The 17,184-nt window shown below is 51.9% G+C and overlaps 6 protein-coding genes across 6 annotated transcripts; all 6 read right to left on the bottom strand.

The window, feature by feature from the left end:
- Positions 1 to 97: 97 nt before the first annotated feature.
- On the bottom strand, positions 98 to 1,959 carry CC77DRAFT_1087229 (MFS general substrate transporter; the record flags this gene model as incomplete). The annotated part of the gene is made up of 5 exons (XM_018529449.1): positions 98 to 723; positions 767 to 1,027; positions 1,089 to 1,264; positions 1,364 to 1,558; positions 1,616 to 1,959. The coding sequence occupies 5 exons, from the start codon at positions 1,957 to 1,959 to the stop codon at positions 98 to 100; spliced, it is 1,602 nt and encodes a 533-aa protein (XP_018388137.1).
- A 3,619-nt stretch (positions 1,960 to 5,578) lies between these two features.
- On the bottom strand, positions 5,579 to 7,642 carry CC77DRAFT_744496 (hypothetical protein). The gene is made up of 4 exons (XM_018533036.1): positions 7,294 to 7,642; positions 6,878 to 7,244; positions 5,929 to 6,828; positions 5,579 to 5,876 (listed from the first exon to the last, which is right to left on the bottom strand). Exons 1-4 carry the CDS (start codon positions 7,551 to 7,553, stop codon positions 5,667 to 5,669), a joined length of 1,737 nt encoding a protein of 578 aa, XP_018388136.1. The 5' UTR covers positions 7,554 to 7,642; the 3' UTR covers positions 5,579 to 5,666.
- Positions 7,643 to 8,438, bottom strand: CC77DRAFT_744495 (hypothetical protein). The gene has a single exon (XM_018533035.1). The coding sequence runs from the start codon at positions 8,183 to 8,185 to the stop codon at positions 7,733 to 7,735; it is 453 nt and encodes a 150-aa protein (XP_018388135.1). The 5' UTR covers positions 8,186 to 8,438; the 3' UTR covers positions 7,643 to 7,732.
- A 736-nt stretch (positions 8,439 to 9,174) lies between these two features.
- On the bottom strand, positions 9,175 to 9,727 carry CC77DRAFT_744447 (hypothetical protein). Its single transcript, XM_018533033.1, has one exon. It carries the CDS (start codon positions 9,593 to 9,595, stop codon positions 9,293 to 9,295), a length of 303 nt encoding a protein of 100 aa, XP_018388134.1. The 5' UTR covers positions 9,596 to 9,727; the 3' UTR covers positions 9,175 to 9,292.
- Positions 9,728 to 9,858: 131 nt separating this feature from the next.
- On the bottom strand, positions 9,859 to 10,935 carry CC77DRAFT_1007204 (hypothetical protein; the record flags this gene model as incomplete). Its single annotated transcript, XM_018523466.1, has 3 exons — positions 9,859 to 10,625; positions 10,679 to 10,853; positions 10,903 to 10,935. The coding sequence occupies 3 exons, from the start codon at positions 10,933 to 10,935 to the stop codon at positions 9,859 to 9,861; spliced, it is 975 nt and encodes a 324-aa protein (XP_018388133.1).
- A 312-nt stretch (positions 10,936 to 11,247) lies between these two features.
- CC77DRAFT_959100 (hypothetical protein) lies at positions 11,248 to 17,179 on the bottom strand. The gene is made up of 2 exons (XM_018535562.1): positions 12,644 to 17,179; positions 11,248 to 12,596 (listed from the first exon to the last, which is right to left on the bottom strand). The coding sequence occupies exons 1-2, from the start codon at positions 16,703 to 16,705 to the stop codon at positions 11,706 to 11,708; spliced, it is 4,953 nt and encodes a 1,650-aa protein (XP_018388132.1). The 5' UTR covers positions 16,706 to 17,179; the 3' UTR covers positions 11,248 to 11,705.
- Between the last annotated feature and the right edge of the window lie 5 nt (positions 17,180 to 17,184).

Raw genomic sequence — 17,184 nt, 5'->3', positions numbered from 1 at the left:
TACTCTTTTAGTCGTTCTGGACATCTGCGACATCCAGCGAACGGGTACGCGGTCACACATGCTAATTGTCTAGAGTACGAGACTAACAACACCCAGGCTAGAGGAAATACCTGAACGTAATCGCCCGATCACCGAGCGCGCCCAGCTCCTCCGGACTATACCCGTTATGCGCACCTTCGGCTACCTGTCGTTCCCTCTTCGCATTGATGCGCTTGTAGTTGAACACTATGAACAGCAATGCTAGAATACCCGCCACGATAAATCCGAGCTCAAGAGCGTGGCCGAGAAGATATCGCGGCGCATCCTCTGCACGATAGAAGTTGGAGGCCATGGCGCCCGCCAAATTACCTACGGCGATCTGGATAGCTTGTCCTGTAGCTCTCTTCGTACTTCCAGCCAAATTGTTGCTGAGCCATGTGATATTTCCTGGAAATGCCGGATAAAGAGCACAAGCAGCAATGAAGACACCTGCATATACGAGTCCTGGTACGCTGCCGCCTGCGATACACATGATAAAACCAACGGCCATAATGCAGAGGCATACCAAGATAAACGGATACCGCTTGCCAACCTTGTCGCTGTAGTATGCGACGACAACAGCAAGGACGGACGCGGTGATGTAAATGGGTACGGTCAAGAGTTGAGCTGTCGAGGAGCTATATCCGAGTGCGCGAATGATCGAGGGCAGGAAGAGCGATATGCCGTATAGTGGACATACGATTCCTGGCTCTATTAGCTTGGCCTATCGAAAGATGAGATAGAAGACCAGACATACCCCAGTATACCAGAACATTCAACCAAATTTGCCAATCCAGAAAAGCGCTTTTGACAAATTTCCACTGAAAACTGTCATCCTGTGCTACCCTAACGCCGCCATCTACCTCTTCCTTGAAATTCTGATATTTCAGGCGGTAGACAACAAAAGCGCGTTCTTCTTCCGTGAGAAAGGAGGCGGTTTCCGGGAAATCGAAGAGGGTGAAGTATGCAATAACTGCCACGATAACAGTGAGGATTCCTTCTAGGATGACTAGGAATAAGTGTATAAAGTTAGTATATGTCTCATATACCATCCCTACGCGGATACTTACAGATCCAACGCCAACCAGCAAGATTTCCTACACCGTCCATGTGTGCAATGCCGAATGCTAGAAGACCGGAGAAGGCGCCTGCGACGGAGGCAGCGGAGAAGAAGAGGGCTTGGCGGAACTGCGCTTCATGGCGGGCGTACCACATTGTTATGTAATAGGCTACTCCAGGAAACAGACTGTTCGTAGCGACTGTTAGTTAGCTGTTCAGTCGCTCGCAGGATACGTTTTGTGCGAAGAGAAGACAGGGAGATGTGGTTTTGAGAAGAAGAACATACCCAGCTTCAGTTACACCTAAGAATATTCTCGCAATGAGTAATCCCTCGTAGCTTTGTACTATCCCCATGAGTGTCATGACGATACCCCATGCTACCATGATGGTTGGTAGCCAAATCGATGGCCGAAGTTTCTTGAGCAAGAGGTTCGATGGTACTTCGAAGAAGGCGTACGTAAAGAAGAACACTGTTAGACACCTAAATTTGTCGTTAGCCTATCGAAACAAGACCGCGATGGGATTACGAAGAGCATACCAGTTGTATTGCGCACCAGTCATGTTGAGATCTTCAGTCAACCCTTCAATCTTCGCATTACCGATGTTTCCTCGATCCAAAAAGGACAGCAGGTACAACAGAGCTAACATTGGTATGAGGCGCAAGTCCATCTTTCGCAGTATCTTCTTCTCGTCAAGGTGGGCGAAAGATGCCATCGTCACACCAGGACTCGTAGCCAATGCATCGATACGCTCCTTCTCTTCAGCCTTCGATTTCCCATGGCCGAAAGACGTGATGGAGGCTTTGCGATCCCTGTGAATGGACGTGCTATCTGGAGAATCGCTGGCTTGGGAAAGCCGATGTATGGTAGGCTTCTCGTCCATGATGGTGGCGGTGGTGTGTAGGTATCAGCGTTAGCGATAAGCGAAGCAAGCTTTGTGAGAAGAAGGGAATCGCCAGCGACAACGCGCAACGATAAGGGTATCCAAGAAGTAAAGACCCTCTAGCTCTAAACACAAAAACCTGGGGATCGTCCTAAACCACGGCATAAAAGCCACGAGCCGCTGATCAACGCCCTCGCGCGAGCGCGGACACTGCATGTTGATTATCCATCGTCTCCACCCCCATGGGGCGCACCATCACCGTCTGCCGTGAATATCCAACAAGCATCGACTTCACGCTGCGGGTACACAACCCGCCCTTACAAGCACACGCTCGGTCATACAATAAATTCCGCCATTGACGCACGCCCAGCCCCTCCCCACCCTCTTAACTTTTCTTACCTACCGTCCGGCCACTTATCATGCACGAGTGAAGCCTTCGACGTGCGTCAAGACTTTTTCCGTCCAGTCTTGAGTGAGAACAAGGGGTTTCGTAGTGGAGGCATGTGGACCTGGGGAAAGCTGGGGTAGAAGCGGAGGTGATGAACGGTACTTTTTGCTGGTTGGGGGCGATGTAAGTGGGCGCTCCAGATGGCGGGTTACTGGTTTGGGTAAGAGGCCGGGGCGAGACGGAAAGTGTTCCGCTTCACGGGACCTCTATGCATGTATAGCGCACAAACAACTCGGCTGAAGAGGCTGACCTATGATTTTGTCTTGTACATGTTACAACTATCTGAAAGAGAGACTAGTTGTGATAAACAAAATAAGCAGGATGGGCGCAAATGAATGAGGCACAGATGCTCAAGAGAGCGATCAAGTTGAAGAAAAGATTGAGCTAGCTCATTCCGTGAAGCACAGCTGGAAATCTCTTGTTGTACCGAGCAGTGGATCATGTAGGTACTAAACACCGATGTGTGAGAAGCTTCCACGGCCTTGGGATGGAATAAGTCTAAGGATTTGTCATTGATATATGAATGCTAACATCGCCCACTGCCAACGCCCTAGTTCAAATGATCGTTGGAAACTACAAAAGGAAAACTAGAAGAGGCAACGTAGTAGCAAACGGTAGCGACAGCGAGAAGAACTAAGAGCTTGAGAGACCGACTAATAAGACAAAGTTAGAAGTGAAAGAAGAAATACCAGGCAATAGAGGTTACAAAAAAGAAGACGATGAAAGATTGAGCCGTGTACAAGACGCCGTAACTCCATCATCTAAGAAGAAACAACACAAGCCTCCTTGATATAGAAAGAAAGGAGATCAAGGACTTGAGGCGAGGAATGGACGACAAGATAAGCTGAGGCGGCAGATGGCTATCCCCACGAACTCTATGATTAACATAAAGGGCAAAACGTTTGCCAGCTCGGATTTTCTGCACCGCAGTTTGGACATGTCCACATATCTTCCGAGTGGTCTGGGACGGCAATGAAACCTCCACATGCTTGAGTATAGCCAGAATTCACCGTCAAGGACGCGGAAGCACAGGGAACGTAGACGTCCGTAGATATGGGATGATACTGGAGCCCCGATTGCGACTCATGAAATTGATAGGCGAAATCTCCAGATACGTGTTTCATACTCGGTGATTTGTGTTCGATGCAATGCTCGTTGCTTCCGTAGTGGTGATCAGAGGTTTGATTGTGCTTGAAACTGGTAGACTCTCTGCTATCGATGGGGGAGTTCGATCGCTTCATATTTGCTTAAAGCAGCTTATATCGTGTTGGTCGAGTTCGTGGTGATAGTTTGGAACAATGGCTTTAATACCGAACAAAGATGCTTGAAGCAATGATTTTATATCGTGTGTGATCTGAGTGTTCTCGGTCGTTATGACTGTGGGTGGTGATGGAGCTTGAGATTGAGTGTGCTTGTTGTTGACTGATCATACAACAGCAAACTATGGTGCTGTAAGTAGTATATATGCGTCTCCAGAGAATGTGAAGCTTCAAACGACTTGGTAATAATCATTTGCCTCTTAAAACACCCGTGATGCTAACCTTGGTCCACCTTAGAAGGGGCGCGCGCTAGATTAGATGTGCCCTTCGTGCTTCATCCAGTCCCTTCTCTTAGTGCCTAACAGTTGAAAGACCAGTATCCAATACCCACATCGTGAAGAGCGCTTCACTGTGTACGTCGTAATGCTGGCATCTAAGCCTGCAAGAGGACGTTGACTGCTACGGAGTCATTGTGGTACTCCAACAAGCATCGTGAAGCCCAGGTGACGCTTCTTCATTAGGTGAAAGGTAGGGAATAAGAGAACGGCGAGCCCGATAGAAAGTGGCACAGCACGACGAGACGTAGTGCTTCACACTAGCTACCCCGGCATGTTGAGTCCTTCCCACAGACCTGATGTAAATAAGGTTTGCTGGGCGTCCTCGCCATGAGAGATCTGTAGAAGAATTGCGTCATTAACGATAGGCGAGCACAGGATGCGCCGAAATCGTGGGAAAATTGCCTATCCATGAACAAACCAGGCGCATGAACCCTAGTCCGTTGTCCAAATTTACGGCGGGCGTACAGAGAACGTGCCCTTCGCGGTGCTACTCACGTCAATAGCATTGCAGTCCGTCTTCTCAACCACTGACTCGACCTCAATTCCGACCAGTCATTCGAAAGCCGTGATGCCATAGTACCACCATAGCCACCGTCCTCTTGTGGTGGTTCATGAAGCGCGCGTAGAGGGCGGCAATCTGGCGTCACGTACTCTTCGAACCATGAGAGCGTGCGTCGTAAGGCTGCGCGGTCAACTCCGTCGGCAGGCTGAAATGTGCAGTGCAGCAGGCAATGTTGGCCTCAGAAAGGGCCCAGAGGGCCCGTGAATAGGCAGTCGGCGCACCATTTGCCTTTTCGTATACTGCTGCTTTAGGATAACGCAAGCGAAGGTAGTTGATGCGTACATGTCGCAATGTTGTGCATTCTGTGCAGGTGACCAAGAAGGACTCCACTGACGCGGAGGGCAATTACCGGCGCCATGTATATGATTGTTAGCGGTACTGCGAAGAGTCAAACATGATTTTAGCGCATAGGGACTTGATGTAGTGTTGAAGACCGATAACGCTGCGATGTTAGGGCGTGGTGTTGAAGTGCCCCCATCACAAAGGGTAACCAGCACCCAAGCTCGAGGTTGCCGTACATCCGATCGACCCGCCCCTCAGGGAGTCTCCCAGACGGCAAGGACGGCAACAATCCAAGGCTCTGTAGTTTGCTTGACGATTTGGCTCTCTGATAAGGATCTCTCCCATGCGGTGGTGCGTGAGCTTAATTATGAGGTTAATGCGACGTCGTGTTGGTGAGTTGCAGAGTTGTGCTGGGTTGGCAGGCGCGATCCACACAGCGGAGTGGGTATCGCGATTTGGCTTGGCAGACGAACCCACCGAGTGGAGAAGGCGGCGACATGGTATGCAATACACGCAATTCGCGAGTAAAGACACAGTTGCACATATATTGTTCGGATGTTCGTGGTGCGAAAGCACCTATATCTTGTTGAAGGACAATGACATGTAAATCACGAGCCAAAGCAGCATTACACCAATTACACATCAAAAGCCCTGGAAACAGACAGAATGGCAAAAATGTTGGGAAGACCAATATTTGGAGATTTTGGTAGGATCAAATTATTTTGTTGCATTAGGTGAGGTCACCGACAGCACCTTTGGTATTTCATGCATGGCAATGGTATCCAATGAATAAACGAATGGAGCCGCTGGTAACGCTTCTAAATCAACCATGCGACGAAGGTTCGGTAGAACCAACTGCTGCCCTTGCCCTCGGTAGCCTTCTTCTCCGCGGCATGGGCAAGGAAAGCCTCCTCCTCACGATCAATTTCGGCCTTGCCAGTGTAAAAGTCGGCTTCGTGAGGCTTGACCATCTTCGATTTCATGATGAATTTGTAACCGAAAATGCAAATCAGATAGACCGGAATGCCCTAAGGTGATAGGTTAGCAACGAAGCTGGATGGAATAGGTTGTGGAACTTACAAGGTATCCAGTGATGAAGTTCTTATAGTCGAAACTGCCATAGTCTTTTCCCTTGGTGAAGACGCTGAAGTTCTTTGTCAAAGCGATGAGAATGCAGAAAAATAACGCAATGTAGGAGCCAATAAGACCGAATGGAGCATGGTAGGCCATCTGGTCGTTGGTAATGCCCTGAGCGCGGCGCGCACGAACAAACCAAATGTGTGACACCAGAAGCGAGATCCAGGATAGAAGTCCGAAAATGGTCGTAAGATTGACAAAGTAGCCGAAGACAACCTTGGCATCATCTGCGGCATTCATAAAGGCAGTGCAGCAGAACAGCGCAGAGACGAGCAAAGCAGGTACGGGTACACCACGCTTGTCGGTCCAGAGGAAGATCTTGGGAGCATGGCCTTCGACAGCGAGACCGTAGATTGTACGGGACGCGATGTAGAGATCCGAGTTCGAGGCGCTGAAAGTGAAGAGCAAGATGCAAGCATTGACAAGGCCTGGAAGGTGTGGGATCTTTGCAAGCTTGATAGCAACAACGAAGGGCGAAGCGGAGGCACCAGTAGTAGCCTTGTTTGCGAAAGCCAGCTCCTCGGAGTTGTAAGGTACAATCATTCCTAGGAAGAACACCGATAAACAGTAGAAGAACAAGATCCGGTAGAAGGTAAGCTTGATCGCGCGAGGGATGGTCTTGCGTGGGTTCTGGGCCTCACCAACGGTGACACCGATGAGTTCAGTACCAAGGTAGGCAAAGACGGCATTGACCAAAGAGCTCCAGAAACCGTAGAACTTGCCGGCAGATCCGGTGGTGATGTACGGCTTGAAAGCACCTGGGTCGTCGTAGTACTTGAAACCAGTCGCTCCACCAGGTCCAGCACCGACCGCGAGGAGAAACGACAGCAAGATGACACCGACCTTTCTGCAAGTTAGTTTGAAGCTTGAGTGTTAAAAGTAAAGCACTTACAATCGTAACGACCTTGATTGAACTGAGCCAGAATTCGAGTTCACCGAAGAACTTGATACCGAAGTAATTGATGGCGATAATGGCGACTAAGAAAACTGCGATCCAGACACCCGGATTGACTTCATCTCTGGATTTCCATTCCTGGAGAATCAAAGCGGTAGCAGTAAGCTGATTCGGCGTTGTGATGACATATTTGCACCAATAAGTCCATCCAAGAGCAAAACCGAGAGCAGGGTCGCAGAAACGAGTAGCATAGCCAGCGAAACCAGAAGCGTGAGGGATCCAAGCAGCCATTTCGCCAAGAGCAGTCATGACGACGTAGACGATGAGACCGACCGAAGTGTAGGCGATGAGAATTGAACCAGGACTGTTGTCGTTAGTTTGAACCGAAACACACGCAGGTTTGCGCGACTTACCCAGATTGTGCCAAAGCCTTGCCAGTACCGATGATGAGACCAGTTCCAATGGCCCCTCCAATGGCAATCATAGTAATATGACGCGACTTGAGACCACGGTGCAGATGCGAGTGGTCGGCGTGGACAGCAACGCCATTACTGTCAACGGCAGGGACCTGTCCGGTCGTCGTCTGGTACTCGGATTTGACACCGTACTCAGGATCGGAGTTGTGAGGGCTTGCGCCGTCAGAGGAACTCGACTTGCGGTTCCAGATGGCCATTTTGAACGAGATGTGGTGTGTCCAGTCTGGTTGACTATCTCTCTATGGGGCGCTGTGGTAACAGCCGCGCACAGGTAAGAGTGGGCGGTGATTGCGGGGGCGCGAGCGCGAACCCAAGAAGGTGAAGCAATTCAAACCCTGGGGTTGGGGAAAAAGGAACTATATCGACGACAAGTCCTTCAAAAACAGGCGAGTGAGGCAGCGAGAAAGCCTTGAGCGCGCCTGAGCAGCAGGGTTGACCGGTTGTTATACGACCGAGGCTGCGGGGAGGGCGAGATAGTGGTCCCAAGGAACGGTGCTGATAACGAGCTACCCGGGAGGCTTGTCGCGGCGGGCGAAGTAACCCAAGACGGCCAAGCAGAGAGGTTTGCAGTGAAGGGATGGTGTGGAACGCGTAAAACCAGAATCAACCAATATCGGGAAGAGATCCATTCTAGAGCGTCTTGACCGCAGCGCCAATCGCCCGGTTCAGCGAGCCATGGTGGTGCGTCTGTCTTCTCCGCGTGTATCTCCTTCTTGATGCAGTTGGACTGGTGGGACTGACCCTGCTCTGCATATCTTGGCGGTGACCTTGGCATGACAAGCCAAGTTTGTTGCCTATCCTTAATTCGCTGGTAGTCTGATAAGGACATATTTGACGTCTGTGGGAACCGACAAAAAGCGCGCCATCATCAGCAACGCCCTACGAATAGCCTCGGGTGTGTTATTTTGCGTTCGTAATAGAGACGGAAGCTCCAGCCTGATGGAGCACAGCGTTGCATGAGGCGATGCTGCGGGTGTAAAGACACGGCGGAGCTGAACTAATGGTTGCGTGACTGCCAGGTCAGCCGCGGCGGTTTTGCCCCCCGCATCGTCTCGTTAGGCGGCTCGTGCACGGCCCGGCAGCTCTTTGGGGTGGCAGGAGTTGACGCGCTTGACGGTGCCATGTCCTAGACCCCGACACAGCTAGACTCCACACAGCGCCCACAAGGACCCAGTCTTGATTGCCGCTCTCACGACAGCATTGTTCAATTCACATTACATATCGCGTGCTCGGCAGCTCCACACCAAGACTAAAATATTAGAAACTCGTCCGCACCCGACACACGTCGGACCGATCCACATTCGCAAGAGATAACCCTATCAAAACCGGAGACTTCATCTTCTTCGTTGTGAGATGGAATCACTAACAAAATGTCTCTCTAGCGCTTTGTCGGTAAGATTTTCACTTAGTGGATGCAGTCATGGTCTGGTCTGGAAACGTTGGCGCTAAGCACATGCTTCTGGAAGACACCAAGATTACGACCTCTGTCTGCATTGGCGATCTCCAAGGTCACTCGGTGCTCGTTATCTACTTGGCCAACACCCGAAGGATTTACTGGACCGCTCTGGCCGACAATTCCGCCGCCCTCCAGAGTCGACGGTGAAGTTGGGCCGTACCCAAGCACTTGGTATCGTTACCAACATCGAGTCCGTTGTCAAGTGCGCGAAGCAAATGGAAAGATGCTAGGATACCTTGTATAAGCCGACGTGTGACCCCAAACAGTATGGCAAACGCCTCGCATTCGCCAATCGACCCAGCATGAAAGAGCAAGCGGGAGGACTACCAACTTGATCGGGTATTACAAATGTCAGCCTTCAACTGCAGTCACCGGGCGCAAGCTTCTAGCGCCTGAGGGTAGATTCAGTCCCGGATCTTCTTCGTGCGACTATTATTGATGACTGAGCCAGTTTCCCCTTTCGAAGTCCACGCCCAGAACTCAATCCTCATGCCCCAGCCTTCGCCTATTCATCTTCCATCGTCTCCTCAAACACGCCATCAATGACGCGAACATCACTACAGCAAAGACACTCATCACTGTCGCCACGATGTATGTCCCCAAGGATGTCACAGAAGAAGAAGACGCCATACAAGACTGTATCTCTGTCGAGCTAGAGTAAAATGTACTGGACTTCGTTGTCAAGGTGCGCTGTTCTGAAATGGACTGGGTTGGAAGCGGTGGTATCGGCGCCGTCACCGTGATGATGCAACGAAGCGATCGAGGACTGGCCGCCTCGGCCATACTTCTGTGTCAGTGAGAAAGAAGAACAAGAAATAATTTGTGAAACGGGACAGAAGGAAGTGGCAGGAGAAAGAGGGCATGATGCGTAACGTCTAAGTATTGGCGGAAGACGTCAACGAACGTCTCACATGCAATTCGTTTAGGATGCCTGACTGCTATACCTGGAAATACTGTTTACACGCCTGCTTCGTCACGCAGTCGAACGAAGGTTACCAGCTCAGCATCCCCCAAGAGCAGTATCGCCACGAATATCGAACACAAGGCTAGACAGAGCTAAACCGTCGATGGCTTTTCGAAGCCCTCGCAGTCCGGATATGGCTGAACCTACCAGGTTGCGAGATCGAAATCGTTTCTTCATCCTCTTGCACATCCGGAAGGCTTGAAGGACTTGTTGGCATGGGCGTGTTGGCCGACCAACGATCGTGATCCGTTTGATTCGAACTGAGCTCAGATATTGGACTGGTCAAATCGAGTTCTGACGGAGGCCGTATTGAGTCAAGTTCAGACATCCGATTGCTTGTGTGACTATACATGGTGGGCGGATCATCTCCTTGTAATTCGTGGGTAGGTTCGTGGTTCTGGTGAGGATCGTAGTCCGTTTTCTCATTGGAGCTATCTGGTTGCATTGACGACACCACAGGCGTTTCCCTATTTTGAGCTGCTTTACGTCTCTTGCGGATGACGAACCATGCTATCAGTGCGATTACTGCAAGACCAGCAACTGTAATCCCGGCAGCGAGTCCCCCTGTCGCGGCCGCACCGAGCCCTTCGCTTTTCGTATTCGCGCCTTCGGCGGCTAATTGTGTGGAAACTGGCTGTCCAGTCGAAGGTCGTGTAATCGTAAGCATCGAGGAAGTCGTGGGAACAAACGCGGACGTAGATGCTTCCGTTGGGCTCGTAGACAGTGGAGACACGGATGTGGATGCTGGTTGCGCATCAAAATAAGTCAGGAGTATGTTGTCCGTTGCGATCAGTGTATCAATATCGAGACCATGGTTACTGCACTCGAGCGAAACGGAGGCAGCGAAGGCTATAAAAAGTCAGCCAGCTTCTAGATGCACTACTGAGAGTTCACGGCAATACCTATCTTTGCGGGCTCTGCGCAATTCTCTGAGATGCACGCCAGTGGTGTAACATCGCCATTGACTAGTCGTTCAACCCACGCCACTTCTCTGCACATGCAGTAGAAGTCGCTGGCGATACAGCTCAGCTCATCGTAGAAACCCGGGTTTGCGACTGTGTATGAGAGACAGTTGCTCTGAATCTTGTTTAGTCGGTATTCAATCTTTCAGAATAGCACCACATACCGTGCATCGTTCCCAATCCCAAGTTCCCGACATGACAAAGTTACATTGGTTCCTCAACTAGATTGCAGCCTCTCCATCTTGTATGGTACCTATGCTTGACAGTGGGGTACCTCGAAGTGACCTCGTTGGGATGAATGTACTGCACTCTTCCTAGCATGGATTCTGTTTGGCTTTGGATGGTCACAACGTGTCACGCGGCACGGCGATTTCCTGTTGTATTACGGCGCGGACCGCACTATCGACCCTGCAGCAACCAAGCGATTCGTTCAAGCCTGCGACCTCTTTTATGGCCTACAGAAAAGCAGGTCAAGATAGGTATTGATGTGTATCATCTGAAGTAAAACAAAGCTAATATGCTGCGCCGCGATATGTATCCTAGTTGTCGGCGGATAGAGAGGAAGGTTGAGCGAGAAAATGTTGCGCAGCAGTATGTCGAGAGCTAAATCTATGCTATGGTAAAGTAATCACCATATTCAACTATCTAAGCTCGACCGCAAGTTTCGACACACGGACGTCATCAATACATGCACAACTAGCCACCCACAAGACCAAAACATCCACAAAAACGAATCAGGTATCCTTCGCGCGAACAAGAACAAGAACAATAGCCTAAGAATATGCAAAAAAGAGCGCCAAGTCGCCCGAAGCTTATCGCGTCACACCCGGGCGTTAGCCATAGCCAGCCTCCCAAGGTTCTGACTCCGTAACTCCACCTGCTCACTGTACATGCAGCGTGTTGTATCGCCGTAGAAATTATAGTGCTGCACAGCAAACCATCCGAATATCCGTATATAATCCTCTCCTTACTCCTTCTGCCCTTCATTAAGCACAAGCTCAACGACAACCTGGCTCCTCTCGTGTTGCGGATGCTGCAAACTCAACTTGACCGTCCTGTTGTGACTCGAACCTCCGCTGAGTCCGTCGTCAAGACACTTGACGTCGCGTCCAGCAATGACTTGGCGTAGACGACCATTTTGTGCGTTCCTGATCTCGACAAAGTCGGGATCGAACAGGAGGACGTAGGGTCCGTACATCGCGGCGGATTTCGCTTTACCAACAAACTCCATGATGACGGATCGTGAAATGTCACCGTTCTTATTGATGTACACGGCGCACTCTTCGTAGCAAAGAAGGAATTCTTGATCGGAAAGACGGAACATACCCAGAGGATTCTGGTTCTGCAATCGCGAGGCGATGGTGGCAACATGGGATTGCTTCAGATCCGGTACGGACCACGGCTGCTTCTTGTCGAGGGTGAGCACCTCAAAGCCTTTGGCTGTGGAGATAGCGAGCGATGAGTGGAAGAGGTTGATTGTGTAGCACTCGGCTGGAATGTAAAATTCGTCGTATTCGCGGAAGAACTCCGTGCGTCCTGACTTCCATATTCTGGACTTCTTCTCGGTTGACTTTTGGTAGACAGGTTCAAGGACCTTGAAGGTCGACGAAATACCGTCGCGCTTTTTGTAGAACACTAAGGTCCTGTCTTTCATTACGCCAGTGGCAAAGAAGCCGATGTCGCGCGCACCCGACAGCTTTTGGGGTGCTCGCCGTGTAGAATCGTTTGAGGGAGCCACGCCGCTTACTGGGCATACGGCATCGAGATGGTATGCTATCAGTGCTTTATCGGAGATGAGCAGCATCAAGCTGAATTGTTCCAAGACGGCTATCTGCGTCACACGTGGTACTTGGATTGCCTGTGATTATTAGCATAATATCACCAAGTTGTCAAGACAACGCCTACCTTAGACCAGCCTCTGGGGTTATCAAACTCCGATACATAAACTCCAATGTCTGTACCGACGGCTATCATGTGCTTGCCATAAGGTTGGCTGAATGCTGTTGCACAATTTACTCGGGCGCGGCAGATGGGTACGGGCCGCCCAACGTTGACGAAAAGCTTCTCCACATCGTCGACTGCGCGATCGAGCGGTGTTCCCTTGATAGTTATAGCTCGTTGCGATGGCATCGCGCTGTCGTATGCGAAGGCCGCATCAGCCATGACACGCAACTTGAAAGGTTCGGCGTTCTGAGCGAATAGAGCAGCTGCATGCCGTGTCTTCGCAATGATGAGCTTGTCGCACCACTCAGCACGATTTGATGCTGATGGTGCATACAGAGTGTAAGTCTCCTTGCCCAAGTGTTTTACCCGGAATGGATACAAGATCTTCTCGTCTCTTGTAGAATCGTTTGAGGCGACGTTGACCATAGTCTTCCCGGACCCGCTGGTGTTGTTCGACCCAAGTGAGTTGGAGGTGTTAGTGTGTTGCAGACCACCGGGTACAGGGCTGTTGTTGATTCTTGTGGCGACCCCAGAACCGACTCGTCCTGAGACTGTAGTGACGGTAGATATACCCTTCATGGTAGAGCGCACAACGGGGTCATCGTCTTCGCTCTCAAGTACTAGTAAATCCATGGGAATCGGTAATCTTGACACGTCATACTTCTCAGACTTGGTGACGCCGTCTGCTTCTCGGAAAGCAACTGTCTTTGCTAGTACCAAGTAGTGATCAAATAGCAATGCATGGGTCTCAAGCCAGTTGAACCGACTGCCTCCCATCCTCTGCAGATCACCTCGGAAAATGAGTTCTCGTCCCAGGTGATCCAGGTTGAGCTCTACTCGCTGCATACCTGGGCGCAGGATCAGTTTGGCCTGCAGGTCGGTAAGGCTGACTTTTCGGCCCATTTCTGCTACACGGCTGTCGCACTCCAAAGTCACGGCTTTGATCTCGTCTTTGGCTATCTGGAGGTTTCGTTTTTCCTCATTGTCCACAGTCGAATATTTGATTACCGTGTCGATGAGAAGACCATAGCGCTGCAGCCTGTCGATGGGGCCCTTCAGATAAGTGTCCCACCCCAATTTCTCAGAAAGTTTGTGCTTCTGGGCATCATCCAAGAAGGTGCGGAACAGTATGTTTCGGTCCGCTTCCTGTCGAACAAGGAAGGATGCATATGGAAAAGCTGCTGCGTATTCGATGTAGGCCTGTTTTGCTTTTCGGATCCACTCGCGGAAGATGTCGCTGAACCCTACTATCCATGGTCCTTGCTCTTGTTGGCGGTATTTTATTTGCGGGAGGAGGTGGTCTTCGTTCGCTTTTCGTACAGCGTCTACCTTGCTGAAAACATCGTGGATGAACCTGTTGACCCTCTTGGGGGAAATGACCGGTGGCTGAGCAGACTGTAGTCTGTCGCGGTACAAGTGTCGTAAGACATCGAGTCGATTCATGTATTTGTCCTCACCCTGGACGATTTCGTGCAGAATATTCTGACGTTCGATTTCCTTCTTGTTTGCCCCTTCAATGTCTTCTTTCTTCAACTTGTAGAACGTGGCCCAGTCTTCTGAACGAGGTGCAGCGGAGGGGGCATGTAGATCGATCTTCTTAAGTGTCCGTTGGCAGTGGTGCGAGTAGCATCGGCCTGGACTCGCATGCGTGTGCAGCATAGGTGCATAGCAGCCCGCGCCAGTGAGCTGGAATATCACACCAGTCATGCTTGCGGTCGAGAACCTAAGCCATTCTTCCTCGTGCACAAGTGTGCCTGCTTTGTACATCTCAGACACTACCCGGCTACTGAGCGTCTCGGCATCCGCAATGTTCATGGTGGGAACTTTGTGAGTGAAGAGCGCGATGAGACCTTCTTGTATTGGGCCCTCCTTAAGGTCGTTCTCGCCTTCGGTCATATTCTTGAGCCATGAGATGATCGAGCTAAGTGCCCAAGGCTCAGTGCATTTCTTGAAGTCGATACTAGAGAGCTTGGCGGGATTGAATCGCTTGCCGGCTGGGATGGTAGGTAGATCGATGGCCACGGCTTCAGCGCTGCCAGGGGTAAGGGTGTTGCCGTCGCTGTCCATGGCACCGCCATAGAAGGTGTTTCGGTTGCCAGCAGCTCGAGGTCTGTGACCTTGTTCGGCGTCTGTCTTTGATCGCGGCAAGGGAATGGCATCCCGAGCGTTGCTGTGCTGTAGAAGAGAAGTCGAGCGGGGAACGGGAGCTCCAGTAGGAGATATCATGTGCATAGCGTTTGGATCCACCGGGTAAGAACGCTGTGTATTTGGAGCGTTACGCCAGTATTCGTACGACCCGGATCCAGTCGAGCTGTTGCTTTGGTGATTCAATCTTGAACCCCTGCCGGTGTTTACTGGTGGTGGTGGCAGAGGCCGGTTCGATATGCCCGGATGATAGAACATGTCTGGTGGCTCGCCTGGCATCACCGCTGATGGACCCATGAGTGTAGAGCCAGAGAGGGTAGATGCGCTATCCATGAGTGTGACCTCATCGCCTTCGTCGTAGCTCCGCCGGCGTGCGCTAGGCTCTTCCAGACCACCGGTACCGAATGTGTCAACGCGCGCATTGCTCGAGAAGGATGGGAAGGGATGGATCGGGTCGTAGTCGTCGTTGGGAGGGTCGGACCGTCGTTGCGAGCCTGAGGTTGATGCTGTATGGCTTCCCCCCGCTGCCAGCTGGCTTGGATCCCCGCCATAGTTGAAAGACGGCGTGAATCCGCCACCGTATGTACCAACGTCCATACCCACGTAGTCGCTGTCGCTTGCGCTTTCTTGTCGCATTGGTTCGGCGGGCATCTGAGGAGAATGTAACGATGTGTAGTTGCTGAACAGGCCGGTGCCACCGCTAGCCCTGCGAGCTTCGTCTGCTCTCTCTTGTTCCTCGGCCATCTGGAGTGCAGCCAGACCAGCAGCTGCTTCCACATCGCTCTCATCACTAGCGTAAGTTTCACGTCCAGGCTGCACGCCGTTTGTGCCGTTCCTGCCCGAGGACTCGCTATAGTACTGGCCGTTTGTTTGCTGAACCTGGGCGCCGCCAGCGGTCATATTCATAACGTCGTTGAACAATTCGTCTTGATAGCCCCCGTTCTGCGGTGAGAAGTATTCGTCGCTGTCGGACTCGTGGGGTGGTGGGGGCAGCGGCCGCGAGGAGACTGTGTTTGTTCGCTGGGGCGAGCCATGCAGAGGGACCTCGGGCGTAGGTGGGAGGGCATTGCCGGACATGGAGGTATATCTGTCACCGCGCTGTGAGCCATAGCCAGTATCGTAGGTCGGTGGAGAGGGGAGAGGGGCATGCGAAGCGGTCGAGGAGTAATACCCCGAAGATGCGTTCGAGGGTCGTCGGTTTGGGTAGGCGCCCCAGTCGTCACCGACCGATTGCGCACTGCCTGGAGGAGCTGGCAGCGGTGGTGGCGCTGGCGTTGAGTAAGCTGACACGCGACTCTGGACAGAGGGTGCTCGTCCAAATTGGGAATTCTGGTATATCGAAGGCGAATGGTATGAGGCGGTGGGAGAAGTAGGCGAAAAGCCATACGGCGCGGAATTGGTAGGCGCGATGTTGCTGTCAGCGTAGGCAGCTGGGTTGTAGGGCTGGTGCGAGGCCGAGACAGAGACGGGAGGCGCGAAGGTGCGGTTGCTCACGCCGCCGTAGTGCTGGGGATTGGGCAGAGCTATGGGCTGCGTATTGTAGTTCTGGGGGTTGTATGCCTGCTGCTGCTGCTGCCCCCGCTGGTAGCCATAACTACCCCCATATCCGCCCGTGGTCGGCGACATTGGGCCCTGAGACAGCTGCGGGGAGCTGTTGGCGCCTATGAACAGCTCGTCGTTCTGGCGGGCGGCGATGCTGTTGCGCCTGTCGAGCTGCTGGACATGCCCGTAGCCAGCGGGCGCTCCATTGGCGGCATCGCCATTATCTTGGCTTGGCGTGCGGCGGTTGTAGGGGTCCTGATATTGGCCTTGGGCGCCCACATTGGAGTGAGGGATGTTTGGGTTGTAGTAGTTCTGGCCGTTTCCGTAGTAAGACATGACGGCGGGAAGGCACGAAGAGGCCTAGGAAGGCGCGGTGGGTGTCGGTGCGGTAGGAAGCGTCATTCACGAGGCTATCTGACCGAGTTGCGCGGGCACCATGACCGGGGCCGCTGAGCTGAGCGTAGGAGTCCAGCAACCTAGCCAGTGCGAGGGTGAAGGAAGACAGAAGACGACTCTGCGACTCGTATTATCGAGTGCGCTCGCATGCGCTGGCCGAGAATGTCTCTGGCGATGTCTGGGAATGAGCGACGGGTAGCCCTTGCCTGTGCGTAGGTGGCAGCTGTCGAGCGAATCGTCAAGCGTGTTTTGCCTGGCTGTAGCGTCGTGGACGGGCCGCCGAGTGACGCTGCGAGGGGTCCGTAATATCAGAATACAGAAACACAGTGCTCCGCAATGGCGATGGTGAGATTAGACGTGGTGGGAGGACGGCTAGGGCTTGTTTGCGGCGTTGCGGTCACCAACAGTCCAAGTATTAA

Source organism: Alternaria alternata (assembly GCF_001642055.1).
Source record: "Alternaria alternata strain SRC1lrK2f unplaced genomic scaffold CC77scaffold_6, whole genome shotgun sequence".
Classification (NCBI taxonomy): Eukaryota; Fungi; Ascomycota; class Dothideomycetes; order Pleosporales; family Pleosporaceae; genus Alternaria; species Alternaria alternata.
The sequence above is the reverse complement of the archived record's forward strand: the minus strand, read 5'-3'. Positions and strand labels throughout refer to the sequence as shown.